Here is a 22,356-nt window from a genome sequence, read left to right on the forward strand (position 1 = left end):
AAGCAAATGGTTGGAGGTTTGTGCAGGTTACTTACGTGTACCACAGTTTGGAGCTCTGTGTGATTTTCTGGGGGACCCCATTTGACATGCCGTCTTTGGTGGATTTACTCAACAGAAACTCTTGTAGTTTCTGCTTGACCTCCGTGCTGGCCGCTGCACCTGTCAGACCAGGAGACGCACACAGAGAAAAAATCATAAACATCTTGGGGTTTAATCAAATTATATTTAGACTTACAATGCATAGAATAAAACTGAGACATTCCTGACTGAGCTCAGCTAGGTCTCTGGTTAGAGTCACTGTAAACAGAAAGAATGTTTGCAGAGTTTTGGCTTCATTTCAAGGTCAGAGAAATGATTGTATTACTGCCACTCCCAGACACAGCAGGATCAGCCTCAACTCAAACAATAGCATCTCTCCTACACATTCACCCACACGCTCTTCTCAAAAGCTCCAGTTCAGATGCCTATATAGCATTATTGGCTAAATATGTTTGAGCACATTTAAACAAATGAAGGAATATCTCCCTCTTCTGGACAGCAGGAGTGAGGCACTATTCAAGGCTGTTATATAGAACTTCATGAACAAAAGGAGTTCCAATTGATCTCTTTAAGGGTAAATCTTATGAAACCTGTCCAGAACATTCATATTCAGTCATATTTCCCATTAAAAGTCAAAAGGCAGAAATAAGAGATTATGTCATGCGTATAGAAAATAAAGCCTATAGAAAATTTTAATAATATTTAAATCTAATGGTCCAATCAAATTGTTGTTTATTGCACTATGAGATGACAATAGCACATTTCCCTCAAAATTTTAATTAATTTGTAATGAAGTAAGTAATGATATATTTACTCCAAATTCTATATATTATTTATACATATTTGTTGTAAACCCTTATACATATATATATATATATATATATATACTAATTATATTACAAATTTGAACTAATATAAAAAATATATATGAAGTCGCATTTGTCACATTTACCCACATTTCACCCAATTACACACAAGCATTAACTTTATCTTTCCCTCTTTCCCTTTTCTAGAACTTTTACCCTCTATTGTATTTACACTTATTACAGTTCGCCAGCTCAGATCTAGCCGACTAGATCTAGTCGTTTTTTGTTGTTTTTTGTCAGTTTCATCCTGTGTTGATCAACACCTTGAACATGTAAAAGACCCAGACGTCATTTGACTGTGCCATTTTGATGTCATTAGATACAGACAGGTTGTGGAGTGTTTGAGTGTTGTGTGGGTGATCGTGATCGTGATCGTGATGATGAGCTCTTACTCTCTCTGCTCCGTTCTCTGTTGCGGAGGACCAGGACTTGTTGTTCACGCCGATGCCTCTCCAGTTCTCTCTCCTGACTCTGTTGCTCTAGTTTCCTCTCTTTCTCCAGCTGCTCCTGTTGTTGCTTCATGACATGTAGTTCCTGCTGCAACTGAGAGGCAGATGTTTATTACACATTTATTTATCTAGTCAAACTGTATGGTTGTATTGCACTTCTCGCTTTTTGCGTTGTATCAACTCAGTATGTCAGTAGGGTTGTGTTGTTACCTTCAAATGCTCCTGTATCTGGGCCTGGTGCTGGCGAACCAGGTTCTCGTGCTGTTTCTGGAACTCACTGATGAGTAACTGTTTCTGAATCTGCTGCTGCTTCTGAATGAGGAGCAGCTCTTGTTGAAGTTGTCTTTCCCACACAATGGGGTCTGAAGCAGAACCCTGCATCCTAATGTCTGTACGCAAGTCCAACGGGGAGCCCGGATCAAGAGCCAGTGGAACCTCTGGCTTAATGTCCACTGAGAAAAAAAGGGGTGAGAATGCAAGGATTTAGTACAGATGTCTTTATATTTTTGAAGGGTTATTATTAGTAATCAGTCAGAGATATTGTAACGATCAGGTATGACATTCTTTAGACATATTACAATATTATTTTGTAACAAAATATGGTCTTGAAATTCATAATATTTGAAAAACTTTTTTTTGACATGTGGTGCAACCAAAAAAGTCATGTGGTCCAACAACATGCATTAAAATATCAGAAAATTTGCAATTTTTTTATGACAAGGCAATAATGTAAAATGCCATGTGGTGTACCTTTAACCTTGAAAAATGCATTTTAAAAATATATAAAATATAATAATATGAATATAGCCTATATATAAAATATGAAAATAGTGATTAAAATGTGTACACTCACATGTATTCAAGATATGGGGAAATATGCTACTACTTTTTCACTTGATAGTTACACCACATGACATTTTTAGAGACATTACAATGTAATAAAATAAAATAAAATCTAAACCGTATGAAAACAACATGAATTCAAGGAGTACATTTCTAATAACTTGGCAGAATTGCGAGACACAAAGTCAGAATTGCGTGATATAAAGTCGCACTTTTGTGTTATAAAATAAATAAAACATTGAAAGCCAACTTGACTTAATTTTTTACTGAACATAACTAAAGCTAAAAAAAAAAAGTAATTGCGACTTTATATCTCAATTCTGACTTTATACACAATTGCGACTTTATATCACGCAATTCTGGTAAAGAGATGTAAACTCGCAATTGTGAGAAAAAAAGTCGCAATTACCTTTTTTTATTTTTTATTCTGTGGAGGAAATAAGCTTCCATGAATATTAGCTTTAGTTATGTTCAGGAAAAAATTAAGTCAAGTTGGCTTTCAATGTTTTTAACTTTCATCAGCTGGAAAAATTGCTCTAACAATATTATTTGTCATTATATTAATGTAATTATGGTTACAATTGTGGTGTAGAACGATTTTTAAAACGTATGATTGTTATGACTTGTTATAGAATTGGCCTTAAGCAACCAACTATCTCAAAGTCATCAAGTATGTATGGCCCCATAGGAGCTTCTCTGATACAGCATGCAGAGATACAGTAGAGAGAGCAAAGCAAAGCAACACTATATATATATATATATATATATATATATATATTTTTTTTTTTTTTTTTTTTTTGCAGAAGGATGTGTATAAGAATCCCAGCATGTATAATTCCAAAGGTTATTACTAGCCATGATTTGGTCCAATGTGTTCTACTGACTCCTCTGGTCTGTATGGAGACTGCAGTGCCACAGTTTGTTATGTATATCATATCACATATATGTTATGTGATGTTTGTGTTCCTGCCTCTTATTCCCCCACCGTTCTCCCCCCTTAGAGCCATTATCACACCTTCACCATTATGGAAAATTGCTGCTGTAGTCTTCAAGCTGTGCCTCATTACAAGTAATACACCGGGTACAAAAATCAGAGGACACCCCTAAGGCCCCAAGAACTATATATATATCCAACAGACATAGCAAGCCTGAAACACAAAGGAGATGTTCATCATAAGAGAATGTGTCTCCTCTGAAAGACGAAAAGCAATTAGGCCTACTTAGAGATGGGGTTTGGAAAGTGCGCATATGTACAGAATGTTCTAAGAGTGTGGAGAAGAAAGACAAAGAAGTTTACAGAGAGGCAAGATGTACTTATGGTTCAGTGAATCTAGGTTCCACATTTAGGAAAAAGTACTCGCTAAAGTGGTTGTTACACAATTGGGAATGATGTAACAACAGGAAGCCACACACAGAAAACAATTCACTTTAAGATCATATGAGTAAGCAAGTGTCTGGAAACATGATAGTTTTTTCTCTTAGTCAACATGATGGATTAGTTGGCTAGTTTGTAATGAGCGTTTTAGTACACAATGTCAATGGCTGATAAACTGCACAGAATGAATAACTGAGGATATGGTTTCAGGTCAAAAAAATTGTTCTACAAAACCTGTATCACTCTCTAAAACACAAAAGAAGATACTGTATTTTGAAAAATGTCAGATTTTTTTTGGTGTGTCTGTGCTAAAAGTCAATGTTGTTGGTCCCCCGTCTTTGATTATGTAGACAAAACACTTGAAATATTCTTTAAAATATCTTATTTTGTGATAGAAAGATAAATTGAACAGATTGTTTTTGATTTTATTCAAATAAACTTAATTTACTGGGTTTACCCAATTTATTTGTCCAATGTATTTAAATTGACTAAATAAATAAAATCACTGAAAAGTTATTAAAATTAAGTTTTGGGAGTAAGTAAAACTCAAAGAAGGCAGTGCAGGAAAAAAAAAAAAAATATATATAATGATTTGAGATTTTTTACAGTGCAGACAGACATAAATAGAACGAAAGATAGAATGACAGATAGAACAAATGAATGATAGAACGATAAGATAGATAGATAGATAGATAGATAGATAGATAGATAGATAGATAGATAGATAGATAGATAGATAGATAGATAGATAGATAGATAGATAGATAGATAGATAGATAGATAGATAGATAGATAGATAGATAGGATTTTAGTAAACACACTAGATGCAAGAGAGTAGATTAATTAGCTATGTATCTTTAATCCTCTGAAAGCTTGTTATTGGCATAACACACTACCACCTGTTCAATGCTCTCACACACACACACACACACACACACACACACACACACACACACACACACACACACACACACACACACACACACACACACACACACACACACACAAAGAGGCAAAGCCTTTAAAGCATGAATTATATCCATGAACCAGTGTCTCTTAAGCCTAGAATATTCCCCTAATGAGTTGCCATAGCAAAGCAATTATTGTGGCACACGCAGCAATTCACACATTAATGGTGAAGCATTTCTATGCTTGTTTGGTTGAACATAATGTTCTTCACCATCATCATAAAATGTCTGCATGCGCAACCGCCGATTATAAATAGCAACATAAAAGCAAGTGGTGCAATCTTAGACTATGACAAAACGCACACCCAATCCACCACCCAAACCGGCTGCCATGGCAACACTGGCGACATCATAATGACTCCTCTTCCTGCAGATATTGAGCTGCGCTGTGTGGTGTCTCCTCCCCGAGAGCACCCATGGATATTATATCATCCCTTCTATAAGACAGAAACACACACACACACACACACACACACACACACAAGCGCTCCCTCTTTCTGTCGACACTCATACATGTCGGCTATGCCTGTCAGCTCCAGTAGAGCTCGAAGCAAACGTTTGAAGCCAACTTCTGGGTGTTTAGCAAAAATTCACCTTGGTTTGTTGTCGTGACGGCACTTTCTTGGAAAAGAGTTTGAAGAGACATTTGCAGCTCTCTGTAGTTGAGGACTCTAAGCATCCTGGAATGATGGGGGGAATATTAATTCTGACTTGAGAGAGCTCTTCACAAAGAGCAGCCTGTTACAGCACTCATGGAGTCAACCAATGAGCTTCAACAATGAGTCACAGGCATTGGGCTCGCTGCCCTAATGGAGCTAAATATAGCCTCAGAAACACCTGCTGGCTTGGAGCGCTCACGGTGATATCTCATTTATCTTATGTTTCTCTGCTTGCCCTCCCCACTACCGTCGTTAAAAAGATACACTTTGATCGACCATCCAACCGAGCTCTCGGTGAAGAAACCTCAGGTCAACTCAGCTGGTAGCAGGCGGTTTAGAGATTAAGAATGGCCAGGTTAGACCAAATGGCCCTCTGGATAACACAACTTAACCCTGTTCCAGGCAGTGTGACATCATTGCGACACATTGTTGGGAAGAGAAGCTTTGACGTCATTGAAGGTCAAAAGACGTCTTCTAATGTGAACAAGTCTAGGGATTGAAACTGTAAAGAACTGAATGATTCCAGTTTTGATTCCTCGTCATGGTTCTGGTTCCTCAACAGTTACACTAACCATTCTTTTAATACTTTTTAGGAATAAACATTTAGGGGGGAAATGAAATTCCACTGCTAAATGAGATAAATTAATTAATAAATGTCAAACAATTCTTGCAAAAGGTGTTTTAAGTACAATCAACTTGGATGTTTAAGTCAACTTAGATTACATTAAACTGACTTAAAAAATTAGTTGAATCTTGTATAACTGTATAATAAAAAGTATAATAAAAAGTAAATTGCTTAACTTATTTTGATGAGTTAAAGCAATGTAAAAACAAATGTCATAACTTATTGATATCATTTTTTACAGTGTATGTTGCTTTCTTGAGGAAGCACAAACACTATGTAATAATACATCTTAATTATGCATTAAACATCTTACTGACGAAACACAAAATGTGTATCTAATCACATTGTCATATGAACAACCAGCCAGTTACACTGGGTTACACTTTATTTTAAGGAAACGTTGTTACAGTGTAATTACGTAATTAAGTACCAAGTAATATTAATTAATTACATATAGGTCTACTTGCTTTAGGATTGAGGATTGGTTTAGGGTTAGTTGCATGTAATTATCCATAATTTGCTGTTATTATTACTATAGTAAAAATAGTAAATAAAGTGTTTTGATTCACTAATAAGAACCGACTCATGAATCTCAGTTGTTTGGGAATCATACTTCACCGTTTGCACTGAATGTTACTGAGGGAACATTTACAGGGTAACAACGTTTTTCCTTTGCGTTTTTCGCGTACAGACGACAACGTTGTCAAAACAATCCCCGTTCACACGGATCCGCAAAAACGACTAAAAACGTTGTAGGGCTATTATGCTGCCAGGCCAGTATTTGGCAATGTCACTTTATAAAGAAGAACTCTGTGCCAATAGACTGAACATTTTCATGCACTGTTCAGGAAACTTCAGCTGTGTTTTAGTACAGTATCGCCATATTCTTTTTTAGTACAGAAAGTGTGTTTTAGACCATTTAGCGAACCGAATATCAACCGTTTGTCATTGGATTAGGTCTATGTTGATTGAAGCCACTGTGCTTTCATCATTTATTGTTAGATAAACGTAGTAAATGAAGCAACAGTTTGGATGCCATAGAACCGCAATGACGTGCATGTTTTTCATTCTATTTTAATTGTCAACATGGCACTTGTTGAGAGTACAGTGGGAAGCGGTCCATTATTGCATCACCTGACATCATCACTAAATCAATGTTATGAGACAAAACATGCTCACACCTTGCGTTTTGGCCTTGAGCCTTCGCGAGAACATTATGTGCAATGAAGCCAAGAAGAGCTGTTGATGTATTAACGCCAGTTGAGCTGAAAAGAGAGTCGCAAACCAGCAGTAACTGGGCTAAATATAACTGCATTTCTGAGCACACTCTTAATATAGGGAATGTGTGAAAGACTGTCAAACGTGTTGAGCCATCTGGTAATTTTAACTCGAGCAAAAATAAAAGCAAGCTGTCAAATTTATGTAAGCTATTGGGCTCCCACCCTTAACCCCCCACATTTCAAGCACCTTAGCTTTCATGAACTGTCTTCTTTAGTTGTGGCTTTACTTCTGAATTCTCAACTGAACGGTATGACATGAGAGGAGAATTGTGGTGCAGATGTGGCACTGAATCAGTAAACACAAGTTTGAAGACCGTAAGCACCCTGTTTTATTTTTAGCAGGAAGGGATGACAAGCATCCTGGCCTGTGTCCAAACGGTTCCCTTTCCCCCAGAGGGCCAGACTCAAGGGATATGATGACACATCTGCTGTACTACATTTCCCATAATCCCTTGAGCAATGCATTTCTCATAGACTCATGTTTCTCATTACTGTTGATTACAGAGATAATCAAAGCGTCGAGTTTGTAGTGCTGCATCCAGCTACAAAAGCAAACCACCCACACACCTTTAAGTGAAAAGGTACTAAATTAGACTCTTAATGAACCGTCTATACATGACACTTTTTATTGGGAGAAATGTGTCACACAATGATTTGTTACCTTTTAATTTTAAAGGAAATATACTTAAGTTTAATTTGGCTTGACAGAGCCAGTGGTAATGTTGAATAACTAAATTAAATTACATGGTTCATGACATTTAAAAAAAAAAGTATGCATAAATAAGCTCATATTTTAGTATGCTTCAAATGCTGCATATGTTAACCTTTCTTGTAGTGAGACTTGCCTACCCTGCGCATCGTTTATGTACAGATAACAAGCTGCAAAATAATCAGGTGCCCTATAAATTAGCCTCCGGCACAGTTAAATGGAAATCTATTTCTTAACCTCTGTTCTCATAACAGTTTTTTTTTTTATGTTTGGGGGGATATGGTATGTTTCTTAGCAAAAACAGGGTGATGCTTTTTTGGCTGTATATTCTGCGGTGACTGAGTGCTCATTACGGCTGATGTTATTCTGAGCTGCAGGCGTGTCTAAAGCAGGAAACGCTGCTGTATTTTTAAGTAGAAGCTTATTCCTCACAGCAAAAACAGGACAGGGGGAATCCAGATCATTCCATTCAGCAAAAAAAAATATGTTTTCGGGTATATTTTTGGATGCATTATAAAATATGGGGGGAGGAAAAAATTTATCAGAAAAATGTACTGGTAAAATACGAGCGTATAAAATATAAATTACTTTTTCTGGTGCATTTAAAAATAGCCTTCCCCCGACATACATTGTATACTTTATTTAGAAATTTGAGGGTTTAAATAAAATATATTTCAACAAAACATATTTTCATTACATATACATGCATACATACACACACACACACACACACACAAATGTTGAGTTTCCATGTTTTATAGGGAAATTCAGACTTTTTTTTTTTTTTTACAGTACAAACTGTATATCCCCTAACTCTAGTTCTAAACACAATCTTCAAAGAAATCTGTCTGCATTTCTACATTTTCTAAAAAAGAAAAAACATAATTCACTGATTTATGAGCTGTTTTCCCCTCATCGGGACCAAAAAATGTCCCAACAAGATAGAAAAAAATTCTAAAATACACACACACACACAAATATATTTTCCTAGAAACCTAGAAATTCTTTAAAATTTGGTAAACCAATTAAAATCACTTATTTCAATAATCTAAATCTCAAAAACATAATAGCACATAAAGCTCACATTTAAGAAATCCACATCCATAACATTACGCATCAGTGAGAGAGTCATTCACTCATTATGTTGCATATTACATTCAACAGCCTAACAAAATGTTTAATTTTCTACTGTATAGTTCTTCATAGACCGCATGATCACATTACTTGCTTATCACTGTCATTAGCATAATCCAAAACATAATTTTTTTTAAGAAAAATAACCTCGGGTCATAGAGTGAAAGGCTACAGATAAAAACAACAAGATGATGCATGACCAGCCATTTATTTTATTCAAAAGTATATTAAAAACCACAAGGATGGCAAACTGCACAAATCATTTAATTGTCACTAATTATCACCTACATTAAGGGACTTCTTGCTCTGTGAGCATAAAATTGCTGCAAGTGTATTGGAATAGATTTACGAGTTCTTTACACTTGAGACACTGTGTTTTGTTCTCGCTGAAATAGACAAGTCAAATAAACTACAAAATATTTTCCTCCAACACTGGTTGACACAAGATGATTTTCACCTGTTCATTCAATATATTTTGTTGATTCAACACAATATTTAGCCGTCTAAAGTGTTTGCTTTAATCCACATAATCAGAATGACTATAACATTTGTTCAAAGACTAGCTTCAATGGTTTAAAACTGACAGTGATCGCACATTAGCATTACAATAAACATCCTCCGACAGCCGCATTGCTCCCATAGATTTCTGCCTCGACTCTGATCACATATTTTCAAATAGCTGTTTCCTTGAGCTTGGTTAGTGTTACAGAATAAATCCTTTAGTCTGCACTCTTAAGAAATACTTAACTTGACCTATTTGCCTCAGTTACCAAAACACAGTTCATCTGATCGTTGATCACACAGTGAAAAGATCACAATGTTATGAGAACTGCTTCAGATAGGCTACTCTACACTCTTTGAATTTTGCAGCTATGCTATTTGCATCGAGCAGAACGACAGAAATGAAACACAAAAAGAAGAAACAGTCTTTTTTTATAACAAGTAGACCCTCGTTAACAATAATTTAAACCCGACTGCATATCACATGACGGTGACAAAACTCTCTGTTAATAACTGTTCCACTGTACGGTTATATTAAGAGTATGTGGAGATGGTATGATGGCGAAGTGCCACGGTGGCTAATCTTAGCACGCTAATGCTATAAGCTGAAAATAACATACTAATAATAGCTGACCCATAGAGCGTGCAACAGGCCTGCCTGCCTCACTCGGGTGGCTGTTGTTTAACCACATACTTCTGTATAATGCCTCGCATGCCTGTAAAGGGCTTTCACTGGACAGATGAGCATTAATTGAATTGTTCGGTATCAAGAGTTTTGATGGGTGGAACGGGACGCCCTACTGACCTGGTTGGTTGGATTTAGCCTCCTAACAGGTTGCTCCGCTGAGCCTTATTGAAGACTACAGCTCAGTCTTTCTTGTCTGTTCATGAAAATGAGGTTTTGAATAAAACCCTTAAAAAAACGGTTCAATGTGGCTCTATATAGAACTCTCGGTTTCTTGACTCATTTTGTAAAAAGAAAGATTCTATATAAGGAGAAATGTCTGTGTATTACTTTCATGTTTAATGGTTTATTACATTTTTTTCTAGTGATAAAGTATGTTTCATTCATATTATTTAATTAAAATGAAAAATTAATAAAAAAATAAAAAATAATTAATTAAAACTAAATCCATAAAGTGATGGGAACCCCTAAAAGGTAATATCTATGAAGTGCCTGACAGAACCCTTTAAGGTTCTAGAATTTTTTTTTTAAACAGTGTATATTTAGAACGGCGGGATTGCATTATGCTACGCTTGTGCTGATTAAAAAAATTCAGTGAAATTTCAGCTATGTTGCAACAAAGCTGAAATCTAGACATAACTCCTGCGGTTCTGCAATGATACGTGCAAGAGAGAAAAATCAGAGGTGAAGCAATGCCCTCCACCCTTCTTTCAGGAACTGAAATGACTCCATCTGTCTTCTTAATATACAATACATGCACTTCCTCACCTCCCCCCCACCCGCAATTCACCCCAACTTTCATATCATGGATTTCCCAGAACACCACATTCTGAACCGGTCAGAGGTTGTGAGAGCAGCTTTCTGGCAGCAACCGCAAGTCAGAAACAACAGCAAAGAGCAAAAATGAGTCACGCTCAAATTTTAGACAATAAAGCAAACACACACTCGCTCGGTGATGTCAGACCCGAGCTCTCAGCAAACAGTGTCAGGTCAGAAATAGAATGGGCTGATTGTCTTTGGCAAATGCAAAAAGTAACGTGCCTTTCATGTTGACAGCGTATTTCTCTCAGGAAGTTTCCTCTCTCTTGAATTAAAGGCTAAAGTCGCATAACATCCTGTACGCGTTCTGTTTTCATGCCCATTATAACCTACCCTTTCTGCCGAAATGACGTCTGACAGGATAATTACACATACCTCAAGCCGCCTCCCTGTTAGTTTAGTGATTTAAGGTTAAACCAACTAATACACATCCACAGAACGGTGCTCTCCTGAAAACTTTCCCCTCAGAGATCATTGCAACATCAAAAACACAATCTTACAGTACTCAGAATCTTGCAACCCAGCAGAATAAAACTCTCTTGATGATGCTGCCACAAGTTTAGGATGTGATCCATATCTCAATACAGAAAATACTGACAGAGATCTAAAAACCAGTCACCTGAGTTGTTGACGTTGTGCATATCAGCGTTGTGAGGGGTCAGAGGCAGCCGGTGTTTCCCGATGCCGTCTGCAGAGAAACAAGAGTCGGCCTCGTAAATGGTCTGGAGCATTAGTACTTCAGTTAGCAGCACATCGTCTGCCAGCCCTGCTCTTCCTGTATTGCTGTCAACTTGTCCCTTCCTCTTCTCTCGGTCTCTCTCTGTGTGTTTGTCTCTCTCTCTCTCTCTCTCTTTCTCTCTCTCTCTCTCTCTCTCTCAAGAGACCAGGAACATTCGCCCCTGCCTCCTCCTCCTCCTCCTCCTCCTCCTCTTAAGCGACACCCGAAGAGTGACAGAGCTCTCCCTCACTAACACTAAAAAGCTTCACTCCTCCTCTGCTCTGCTCATCTCCTCTCTTCGATCCTTCTCCAGTCGACACCTAAGTGGCTCTGAGAATCAGCAGGAGAGTCTCTCACACTCTCTACGCTCTGCCTTCCTCTTGTCCCGACAAAACTGCTTGTTATTTTCTCTCCGATGTGTCAGATTCACTGTTTTCGGTCCTCCCTCCCTCTCAAACAGGTTTTTTTGTGTGTTTTTTTTTGTCCTCCAAGGTGGCTCTCCGCTTCTTCAGAGTTGCAGCTCCTGATTCTATCTCTCTCCCTCTCGTTTTCAGTCAAGTTGCTTGCTGCAGAGAGGAGGAGGCTGATTTGCATGTGAATCAACAAGAGCATGGCCCACAGGTGACAGAAATAGAACAATGGCCGGCTCGGGCTATAAATAGGTCAGGCGCGGTGCGGGGATTGGAGCAGCATTGATGCGTTTAAAAATACCACACCAAACACAGCTGTGGCCCTCATCTACAGCCAGAAGGCATGTCTCTGTGTCTATCTCTCTTTCTGTTTTAGTATGCTGTCATTCTTTATCTCCTTTCTCATTTTCTTTCTCGCTCCATCTCTCTTCTATTATCATGCTTCTGGCCTCCATAAAAAGACACACAACCAGTTTTTTTCCTGCAGATATAAATATAACCTCCCTGCATTTTGCTTGACATGTTGCTGCTGCTCTGAGCCGCAGCGCTGACACTTTCGCAGGGTTTCTGTGCTTAGCACAGAGAGAAAAAAAATGCAAAATTTCTATGGTTGAGAACAAAATACAGTACACGCATTTCAGATCTTGCATTCAATGCCATGCTTGGTGTATTGTATTGATTAAATATGAATGTGCATGTTGCATAAGGAACTGCAAAGGCACAACATGCCAATAAATATCCACTCTATTTATAACAAAACTTATTTTATAGCCTGGTGCGGTTTTCAAACTGTTCTGGACCCGGTTACAGGGTTCCCTTCCTAAAATATAAAGGCAGCTGTATATTTTCATGTACAAGATTTGTGAAAACAGATGTTAAATAATTGATATTAAATATGAAATCATTTAAATATTAAATAAATAAAATTACATAATTGTTTTCTAAATTAAATAATCACCTTTAATACTATTATTATACTTTTTATTTTATTGTACTTATCTTCAATATTATCTAAAATATTATCTTCAACACATTTTATTAATATCATAATTGTTAACATGTTAACTTTGACAGCCATGAATATATATATATATATATATATATATATATATATATATATATAAATTTTTTTTGTTTTTTTGTAATTGAAAAAAATATATATAAAAGAGGGACAAGTGATGGGGGAAAAGATTAAGATGGGAAGAAAAAATACATTTAGATGGTTTCGCATTCTCATCTAAAAATGTTTTATGTTCCCCGATAAACTTTATGTTCGCTCACAAAATTGTTGTGCTACCCTGGAAACTTTGCCTTTTGTGATGGAAATATGAGGTGGGAAGAACAATATTTTAGTGAACTAATGCAAAAGATTTGCAAGCGAATGCTGTGTTTCTCAGCAAAATGAGAATGCAAAAGTTTTGCGAATAAACGCAAAAGCATTGAAGGATTTTTCTACCCATCTCATATTTTTCCACAAGGCTTCGTAGGACCTTTTGACTTCCACAAAGTTCTTTAAAAACACATCAACACACTGACCTGAAGAACCATTAATGAAACATCAAGAACTTTATTAACCACTAAAGAACCATATAGCAACTCAAGAACCCAACACAGCCAAAAATGGATCTTGATAAGAGAGGGTTTCTTGAACCTGAGGTTCTGCACTAAAGGACTTTTATTTTTAACAGTGTACTATATGTGATATTTCATTGCCAACTACTTTCATTGCCAAGTACAGTTCTCAGGAGAACACATACTTTCCTAGCTTGTGTAAACACTAACGCACATCTAAGCTGAACTTGTTTAGCTTGTGTTTGTGTGTGTGGTCATTTGTGGAGCAGGTAGGGTGCATATTGAGGCCAGTGTTGCTCTACAGGAGGGATTTCCCAGCTGGCCAAATGTGTTTAAGATGAATTAGTAGCTCAGAGCACACAGGGGGAGCCATCTGTGTGACAGTCAAACTTTATTTAAAACTCTCACTCCAATCCCTTCTGTTGTCACACACTGCTCTGAACTCTAATCCATATTTTGCTTTATTGTAATAACTTTTCCTGATAATTTTTTTTGAGACAAAACTGATTCTCCTGACATTAACAAATCAGAAAATCCAGTTTTGCATATTTCCAAAATGGACTTTATGTTATTTAATGAAACACAAGGATGTGCCTCCTTGATGGGGGGATATGTCACAGGGGATGTGTGTTCGTTGTTTGTTTGTGTGATTTTGCACTAGTTTCGAACAGTTTTCTTGTGTTTTCAGTTAGTTACCTTGGCTATTCATTGTTTGATTATCATTTGCACCTGATGTAAGCCGTTTGGTCTGTGTATTTAAGCTGTTTCTTTAAGTTCACTGTCAGATCTTGTCATGTTTACTTTGGTTCTTCTGTTGTCGTTTTCTAGTTCTGAGTTCGTCCTGAGTTCTATGTTGAATCTTTAAAATGCTGCATTCAGATCCTGCACTCATCTTTATTCCAACCATTGGTGAAAGAGAGAAAAGAAAGCTGTACCCTAGCAAGTTGATTTGCTGATGTTTGACTGTCAAACATCTTTCAGCAAATCAGCTGCAATGTATCTGGTTGACAGTAACTTCCACACTTAGTGCTGCTCTCGGTTATCTTTATATATTTGTATATGTACTAAATGTAGGCCCACCAAATAACCCCTTTCCCAGTCTGAAGCTTAAAAGCATCTGCTCACCCAAACGCTAAGTGCTAATCATGCTAAAAGCAGTGATGACCATCTCATAACACTGAGCATTTAAAGAGGTGGGTTTCACTTCCTCAAGCATAATGGCTAATGATTTTTTTTAGGATGAGCTCAAGGGGAGTTTGAAACAAGCATGCTTGGAAAGGGTTACTGATATTAGTAAATATTATAGCAAGAGTTTAAGTACCTGTAACTCAAGTAATTAATGGCATAAGCATGCATCTATAAATAGCGCATAAAATATAGCAGTCTGGCACCCTTATGAACTCACTGAGCTAGTCAGTTAATGGCACTTTCTACTGCAGATAAACACATTTAATCAACTGCACTATACAGGAAGGTTAATATCCAAGACAACCAATTAATTAATCTATGCTTTGACTTTGGGTATCGAGAACTGGTTCCACTTTAAAACCAGTTCTAAATTTCCAATGGATTCAATAAAACACCCGCATTTCGATTCTGCTTATCGTTTCCTATTTGTACATTTTAATGTCATTTTAACTCTCAGGTTGTGTTCAAAACCCTATAACACTTTTGAGGTTCCCGGTCAAAAATGACCAGCCTACAAAAAATAGCTTATAAATCACTTGTTATGCTATATTATCATCCAATATTGGATTCAATCTTTTTGTCAACTTGTTCTCTTTCAATTAGGACTGGTTTTATATTTCTATTTGCATCTGATTAATCGTAGGCCTCATTTATCTGAGAGTAGGCATCTCATTTTGGTCAAAAATTGTCAGCCATTGAAAGTGAATGGGAGAGACTGAAAATAAGAGAACAATTTTGTTTTCAGGAGCATTTTCATTATGTTCATGTGCACATATGTACATGTGTGCTTGCAAACATCGAGCCCTTGGACCTGTGCATGTGTGGATACATGCATACACACACACACACGTTAAAACACACAAACTATTTTGAGTATTACACACATTCTTTTTCACAGAGAGAAACTTGATCCTACCCTGAACTGCATATCCATTCATTCATCTGACATTCTCACACACACACACACACACACACACACACACACACACACACACACACACACACACACACACACACACACACACACACACACACACACACACACACACACACACACACACACAGACACGTATGCACAAACTGGATTTAGTCCGCAATGACCCTGTTTCAAAAGAATCTTTCTCTAGTTCTTTGTTTCATCACAGTTTTCAAAGAAAATATTATGATATTTTGTTTTGGGACTAAAATGTACTATATAGATGTTATAGCATAGACACATATAAATGGTTCACAGTGCCTTGCTTGCTCACAATGGTGTAATGCGAAGAAGCTCTCTGTGCATGATGTTCTTCATCAGATCATTGATCAAGATTCAAGTGAGGAGGAGGCGATGCAGGATGGATCTCAGAAAAAAACCTTGCCTCATAGGCGTGGATGAAGACCAGGACAAAGTAACATCTTTCGACCAGAATGTAACCGTAACATCAAGTGGGCCCTCATCATCAGAAAACTGCTGCTCATCAGCTGTTTCAAGGTCTGTAGCATGTGGTGCCTTCTTCTTCTGATACATCTTCTAATTCTCCTTCACTGCAAGATCCACCCTGCATCGCCTCCTCGTCACTAGTGTCTTGATAAATGATCTGATGAAGAACATCATGCACAGAGAGCTTCTTCACCATTGTGCTGCTACAAAATTAATGACAAGCAAGGCACTGTGAAGCATTTATATGTGTCAGTGCTATAACATCTATATTTGTAGATATTAGTCCCAAAACAAAATGTCATAATATTTTGTCTGAAAACTGTGATGAAACAAAGAACATGAAAGAAAGATTCTTTTGAAACAGGGTCATTGCGGACTAAATCCAGTTCGCACATATGTGTGTGCGTGTGTGTGTGTGTGTGCGCGTGTTTATGAATGGATATTAGAGGCAGTTCAGGGTAGGATCAAGTTTCTCTCTGTGAAAAAGAATGTGTGTAATACTCAAAATAGTTTTGATCGTTTTTAACGTGTGTGTGTTTGTGTGTGTGTGTGGTTGGGAAGCGTGTATATGCATGTATCCACACATGCATAGGTCCAAGGGCTCGATGTTTGCAAGCACACATGCACATATTTGTACATGAACATAATGGTTCTCTCCCATTCTCCCATCTCTCCCATTCACTTTCAGTGGCCGGCCATTTTTGACCGGGAACACCACAAGTATAACTTTGTGCCATTTTGTACAAAAAAAAAGTTTTTCAAAACAAACTTCCCTGTGAAACATTAAAGTAGACTAGTGTGATCAACAGTGCATTTTTTTTTTTCATATTTTATTCACTATTTCCAAAATTATTCATAAATAAAGCTTTTTTTACAAAAAAAATTAGATGCCTACTCTCAGATAAATGAGGCCTATGATTAATCAGATGCAAATAGAAATATAAAACCAGTCCTAATTGAAAGAAAACAAGTTGACAAAAATATTGAATCCAATATTGGTGATAATATAGTATAATGAGATATTTATAAGCTATTTTTTGTAGGCCGGTCATTTTTGACCGGCAACACAACAAGTGTAACAAGGTGACAAACCCCCCCTAAAAAAGAACGAAAATTGTCAAAAAAACATTTGAGAATTATATAATTTGTAAATAATAGTTAATTAAAAATTATCCCATTGGACTGAAACTTAGTGACTTTGTTCACAAAGGGTATAACTACTTCTCAAATGTTTTTTTGACAATTTTCGTTCTATTTTTCTTCTTCTCATTAACATTTAGATTTTTAAATAGGATAAAACACCAACAATTAAAAAGAATTAGCTAGGTTAGTGGATCGCTAGTCCAGTTATCTAAGTCCATATCACTGTCAGTTTGTACTTCTGTTAACACTTTATCCGACAAGTGGATGCAATGAGACCTATTTTCCTGTTTGTTCATGTGACATTCGGCGTAAAGCCAATTCGCTATTTTTGTTCATGGTATTCAGCTGCAAAAGAAAGTTCGGCAAAATGATACAGAATAAATATGTTTGATCTATTTAGATCACCTCAAAGATCCCATCTCCTCTGCATCTAAAATACTCTTCGCCATTTACTTACAGATAGCCTATACACTGATATTTGTACATTTATTCCCCTGCTGGTTTTTGAAAGGAAAGGGTAAGTATATTTGTGTCCATAAAGAGCAAGTAGCCCTGATAAATGGACAGAAAAAAAGCTAAGTGGCAGGGGGCCAGTTATAGCTCATCCATGTCAGCACTGGCCTTTATTCGTTCTAGTCTTATTAAAGCATTTAAGTGTAGCGTCAAAGTGTAAGCTGGAGTTACACACACACACACACACACACACACACACACACACACACACACACACACACACACACACACACACACACACACACACACACACACACACACACACAAATATGCCTGGCCACTGCTGTCACCTCCAGGACATGAGCTGGATCAGACAAAAGCTCCTGCGTTTTCTGAATTTAAATCTGAGCTAAATGGAGAGCTCTCAACAAAACAGGGTAATAGAGAGAAAAGGAGAACAAGAGAGCACATCAGAAGGAAAGGTCGCCACAATGGGCTTTGTGTCGCATCACAGACGGCACCACATCATGCTCTGCATTTACACAGACAAAAGGTGATGGAGTTCAGTTTTTATATAGATTTATATGTTACAGCTTTTTTGACTACATGAAGTAACTCACATTCAAAACAAGCATTATGTCCATACATTTCCATCCAAGCACATTATATATATATTTTTCTTTCAAGGGCACTAAATGTGTTTACCCTGAAAGCTCTGCACTCTTTCTTTGGTTCTTTACTCTCGCCTCGTTCCATATAAAGGCAGCACTGCATTAGCTGTCCTCCGGATGAGCAAATATTGCTCTTTAGTTAATTAGATCAGACTGCAGCGTGTTTTTGTTCCATACTGGATGATGACCACTTTGTGTGGGAGAGGAGGTGTCAGTTCCAGAGTGTCTGCTCACTTGTTTTTCTTTGCTTCAAAGATCTGTCTTTTTTTCTTTTCTTTTTTTTTTTTTTTGTCTGTCTGTCTCTTTCTCTCTGCAACTCTTAGATCCAATAAATGGATTAGGTGCACTGTCTGACCAAGAAATTACACTTTTTCATTAATGGCTTGGGTGTATGTGTGAGAGAGACAGTAGCTGTACTTTTGAACACAAAATTGCTAAAAAAAAAATAATAAAAAAATATCAAAAGATATTAGCTACACCTGAAAAACAACTCTTTTATGAATATCTTCAAATGAGTAGCCTTAAAGATTCATGAAGAGAATTAATGTAGTCTATTCTCCTCAGAATATGATAGTATTAACAGACTAAAGGTATGATGTAATAATGATAACAGTCCTTTCAAGTCAATAAGATGTAGCTATCAAAGTTATTATATTTGTTGACCTGCTTTTCTTAAAACTTTAATAGTGTTTTACAATTAAGCAACATGACACAAGCATGAGTGCTTGAGTGAATATTATTCGGAACATGAATCGACTTTAAGGTGATTGAGTTGTAACGCGGCCACAGGCACACTGATATTCAAACAAAAGCACATTTGCATGGATGATATCGCTTTTATACAACTGTTCAACAAACAATAGGGTAATAACTTACATTTTAGACACGATGTTGCCAGTTCATTTCTCTCATTTTGCTCCACCAACAGAAAAGGTTACAAAACCGAAGCGAGATAAACCGTCTCGTATCCCAGAGCAACACTCTGAACACCATGGGGTTTCTTCTGAATGAATCAATGTTTTGAACAAATCGTTTGAGTGACTGATTCAATGAGTTAAAAAGTCGCTTGTCGCCACCTACTGGCGTAACAATGTAACATGCAGAAAGATCGAGCCACAAATAATAAAGGCCTGTTCACACACCAAGGACAATATATCTATAAAGTTGTAATTGTTCTAATTCTATGAGAATAGCAAATCTCATACCACAGCTATAATGATAACAACACAGAAAAATAATGCTGTTAGAATCACTGACCGATTCAGAAAGTTTTTCCAGCTAATGAACGATAAAAGCATATTAACAGCCAATCAGAATCGACCCTATACTTGCTCACACATTTAAAGCAACAAAAAGCTGCAGTGCGCTCTTAATAAACAAAGCATTACTGTTTGGCGTCCAACTGTTGGACTATAATGTTCTGGATATATAGCATAAACAATCCCTTGATGTGGAGAAACAAATATAATTATAGCCAAGCCAAGGTGCTGTCTTTTGTTTTCCGAAAATGCAATAATAGCCTATCAATGTCAATACTCACAGTTGGGAATTTCATGTGAGGGCAAAAGATTTTCATAATGGATTCAAGTTGGTCATGGGGATTCACCGCGTTGACTGACAGAAACGTGTTTACTTTGAAATTGACTTTTGTGTGAGCTGTGCTTTATACATTGCTACACAAGCCTACTGCAAATAGATGATGGACCTTTTTTGCTCGCAACATTTTTTGCATATGTGACCACACATGACCTTCACATGCTCTCAAAAATGTCCTATAGTTTCCATTTCTGAAGTCATGATTACAAGCTTGTAGTGTTCAAGCTTTTGTTGTCGAAAAGAACAGGAATCATGAAGGACACCAGGTTTATTCTTTGCTTAATTATTGATATATATATATATATATATATAGTGAGGAAAACAAGTATTTGAACACCCTGCTATTTTGCAAGTTCTCCCACTTAGAAATCATGGAGGGGTCTGAAATTGTCATCGTAGGTGCATGTCCACTGTGAGAGACATAATCTAAAAAAAAAAATCCAGAAATCACAATGTATGATTTTTTAACTATTTATTTGTATGATACAGCTGCAAATAAGTATTTGAACACCTGAGAAAATCAATGTTAATATTTGGTACAGTAGCCTTTGTTTGCAATTACAGAGGTCAAACGTTTCCTGTAGTTTTTCACCAGGTTTGCACACACTGCAGGAGGGATTTTGGCCCACTCCTCCACACAGATCTTCTCTAGATCAGTCAGGTTTCTGGGCTGTCGCTGAGAAACACGAAGTTTGAGCTCCCTCCAAAGATTCTCTATTGGGTTTAGGTCTGGAGACTGGCTAGGCCACGCCAGAACCTTGATATGCTTCTTACAGAGCCACTCCTTGGTTATCCTGGCTGTGTGCTTCGGGTCATTGTCATGTTGGAAGACCCAGCCTCGACCCATCTTCAATGCTCTAACTGAGGGAAGGAGGTTGTTTCCCAAAATCTCGCAATACATGGCCCCGGTCATCCTCTCCTTAATACAGTGCAGTCGCCCTGTCCCATGTGCAGAAAAACACCCCCAAAGCATGATGCTACCACCCCCATGCTTCACAGTAGGGATGGTGTTCTTGGGATGGTACTCATCATTCTTCTTCCTCCAAACACGTTTAGTGGAATTATGACCAAAAAGTTCTATTTTGGTCTCATCTGACCACATGACTTTCTCCCACGACTCCTCTGGATCATCCAAATGGTCATTGGCAAACTTAAGACGGGCCTTGACATGTGCTGGTTTAAGCAGGGAATCTTCCGTGCCATGCATGATTTCAAACCATGACGTCTTAGTGTATTACCAACAGTAACCTTGGAAACGGTGGTCCCAGCTCTTTTCAGGTCATTGACCAGCTCCTCCCGTGTAGTTCTGGGCTGATTTCTCACCTTTCTTAGGGTCATTGAGACCCCACGAGGTGAGATCTTGCATGGAGCCCCAGTCCGAGGGAGATTGACAGTCATGTTTAGCTTCTTCCATTTTCTAATGATTGCTCCAACAGTGGACCTTTTTTCACCAAGCTGCTTGGCAATTTCCCCGTGGCTCTTTCCAGCCTTGTGGAGGTGTACAATTTTGTCTCTAGTGTCTTTGGACAGCTCTTTGGTCTTGGCCATGTTAGTAGTTGGATTCTTACTGATTGTATGGGATGGACAGGTGTCTTTATGCAGCTAACGACCTCAAACAGGTGCATCTAATTTAGGATAATAAATGGAGTGGAGGTGGACATTTTAAAGGCAGACTAACAGGTCTTTGAGGGTCAGAATTCAAGCTGATAGACAGGTGTTCAAATACTTATTTGCAGCTGTATCATACAAATAAATAGTTAAAAAATCATATATTGTGATTTCTGGATTTTTTTTTTTTAGATTATGTCTCTCACAGTGGACATGCACCTACGATGACAATTTCAGACCCCTCCATGATTTCCAAGTGGGAGAACTTGCAAAATAGCAGGGTGTTCAAATACTTATTTTCCTCACTATATATATATATATAGAGAGTCTCATTCATTGTCAAACATTCACCACACTATATCAGCTTGCTGACAATTCTGGAATTTTAATTCCAAATGGCTACAGGTTATTTTCGCTGTGTATAAAACATGCTTCAAATAATTATTCATATATGTAAATATGCACTACTTTAACAACAAGACAAGCTGTTGTGGAGAAAACTAATGATGAAGAATACCAGTCACAGCAACAATTGTGGTTATTCTTTATTTCGATGGTCCACTTTAGACATTCAGCTATGGGTAACTTTGCAACTACAAGTCAACTAACATTCATTAAAGTA

The 22,356-nt window shown here is 37.3% G+C and overlaps 1 protein-coding gene across 2 annotated transcripts in view; it reads right to left on the bottom strand.

Moving 5' to 3' along the window:
- The window catches only part of hdac9b (histone deacetylase 9b), a 62,010-nt gene that overhangs the window by 16,815 nt on the left and 22,839 nt on the right, over positions 1 to 22,356 (bottom strand). Inside the window, exons 3-6 of one of the 2 annotated variants that reach the window (XM_082149988.1) lie at positions 11,572 to 11,640; positions 1,565 to 1,806; positions 1,296 to 1,448; positions 36 to 166 (exon numbers count right to left, since the gene is read on the bottom strand). In XM_082149988.1, the coding sequence (XP_082006114.1) occupies positions 36 to 166; positions 1,296 to 1,448; positions 1,565 to 1,806; positions 11,572 to 11,640 (595 nt within the window). The remainder of the gene's footprint in view (positions 1 to 35; positions 167 to 1,295; positions 1,449 to 1,564; positions 1,807 to 11,571; positions 11,641 to 22,356) is intronic. The other variant, XM_082149989.1, reaches the window with a different exon arrangement.

The sequence above is a fragment of the Leuciscus leuciscus genome, assembly GCF_965113295.1.
Source record: "Leuciscus leuciscus genome assembly, chromosome: 20".
Classification (NCBI taxonomy): Eukaryota; Metazoa; Chordata; class Actinopteri; order Cypriniformes; family Leuciscidae; genus Leuciscus; species Leuciscus leuciscus.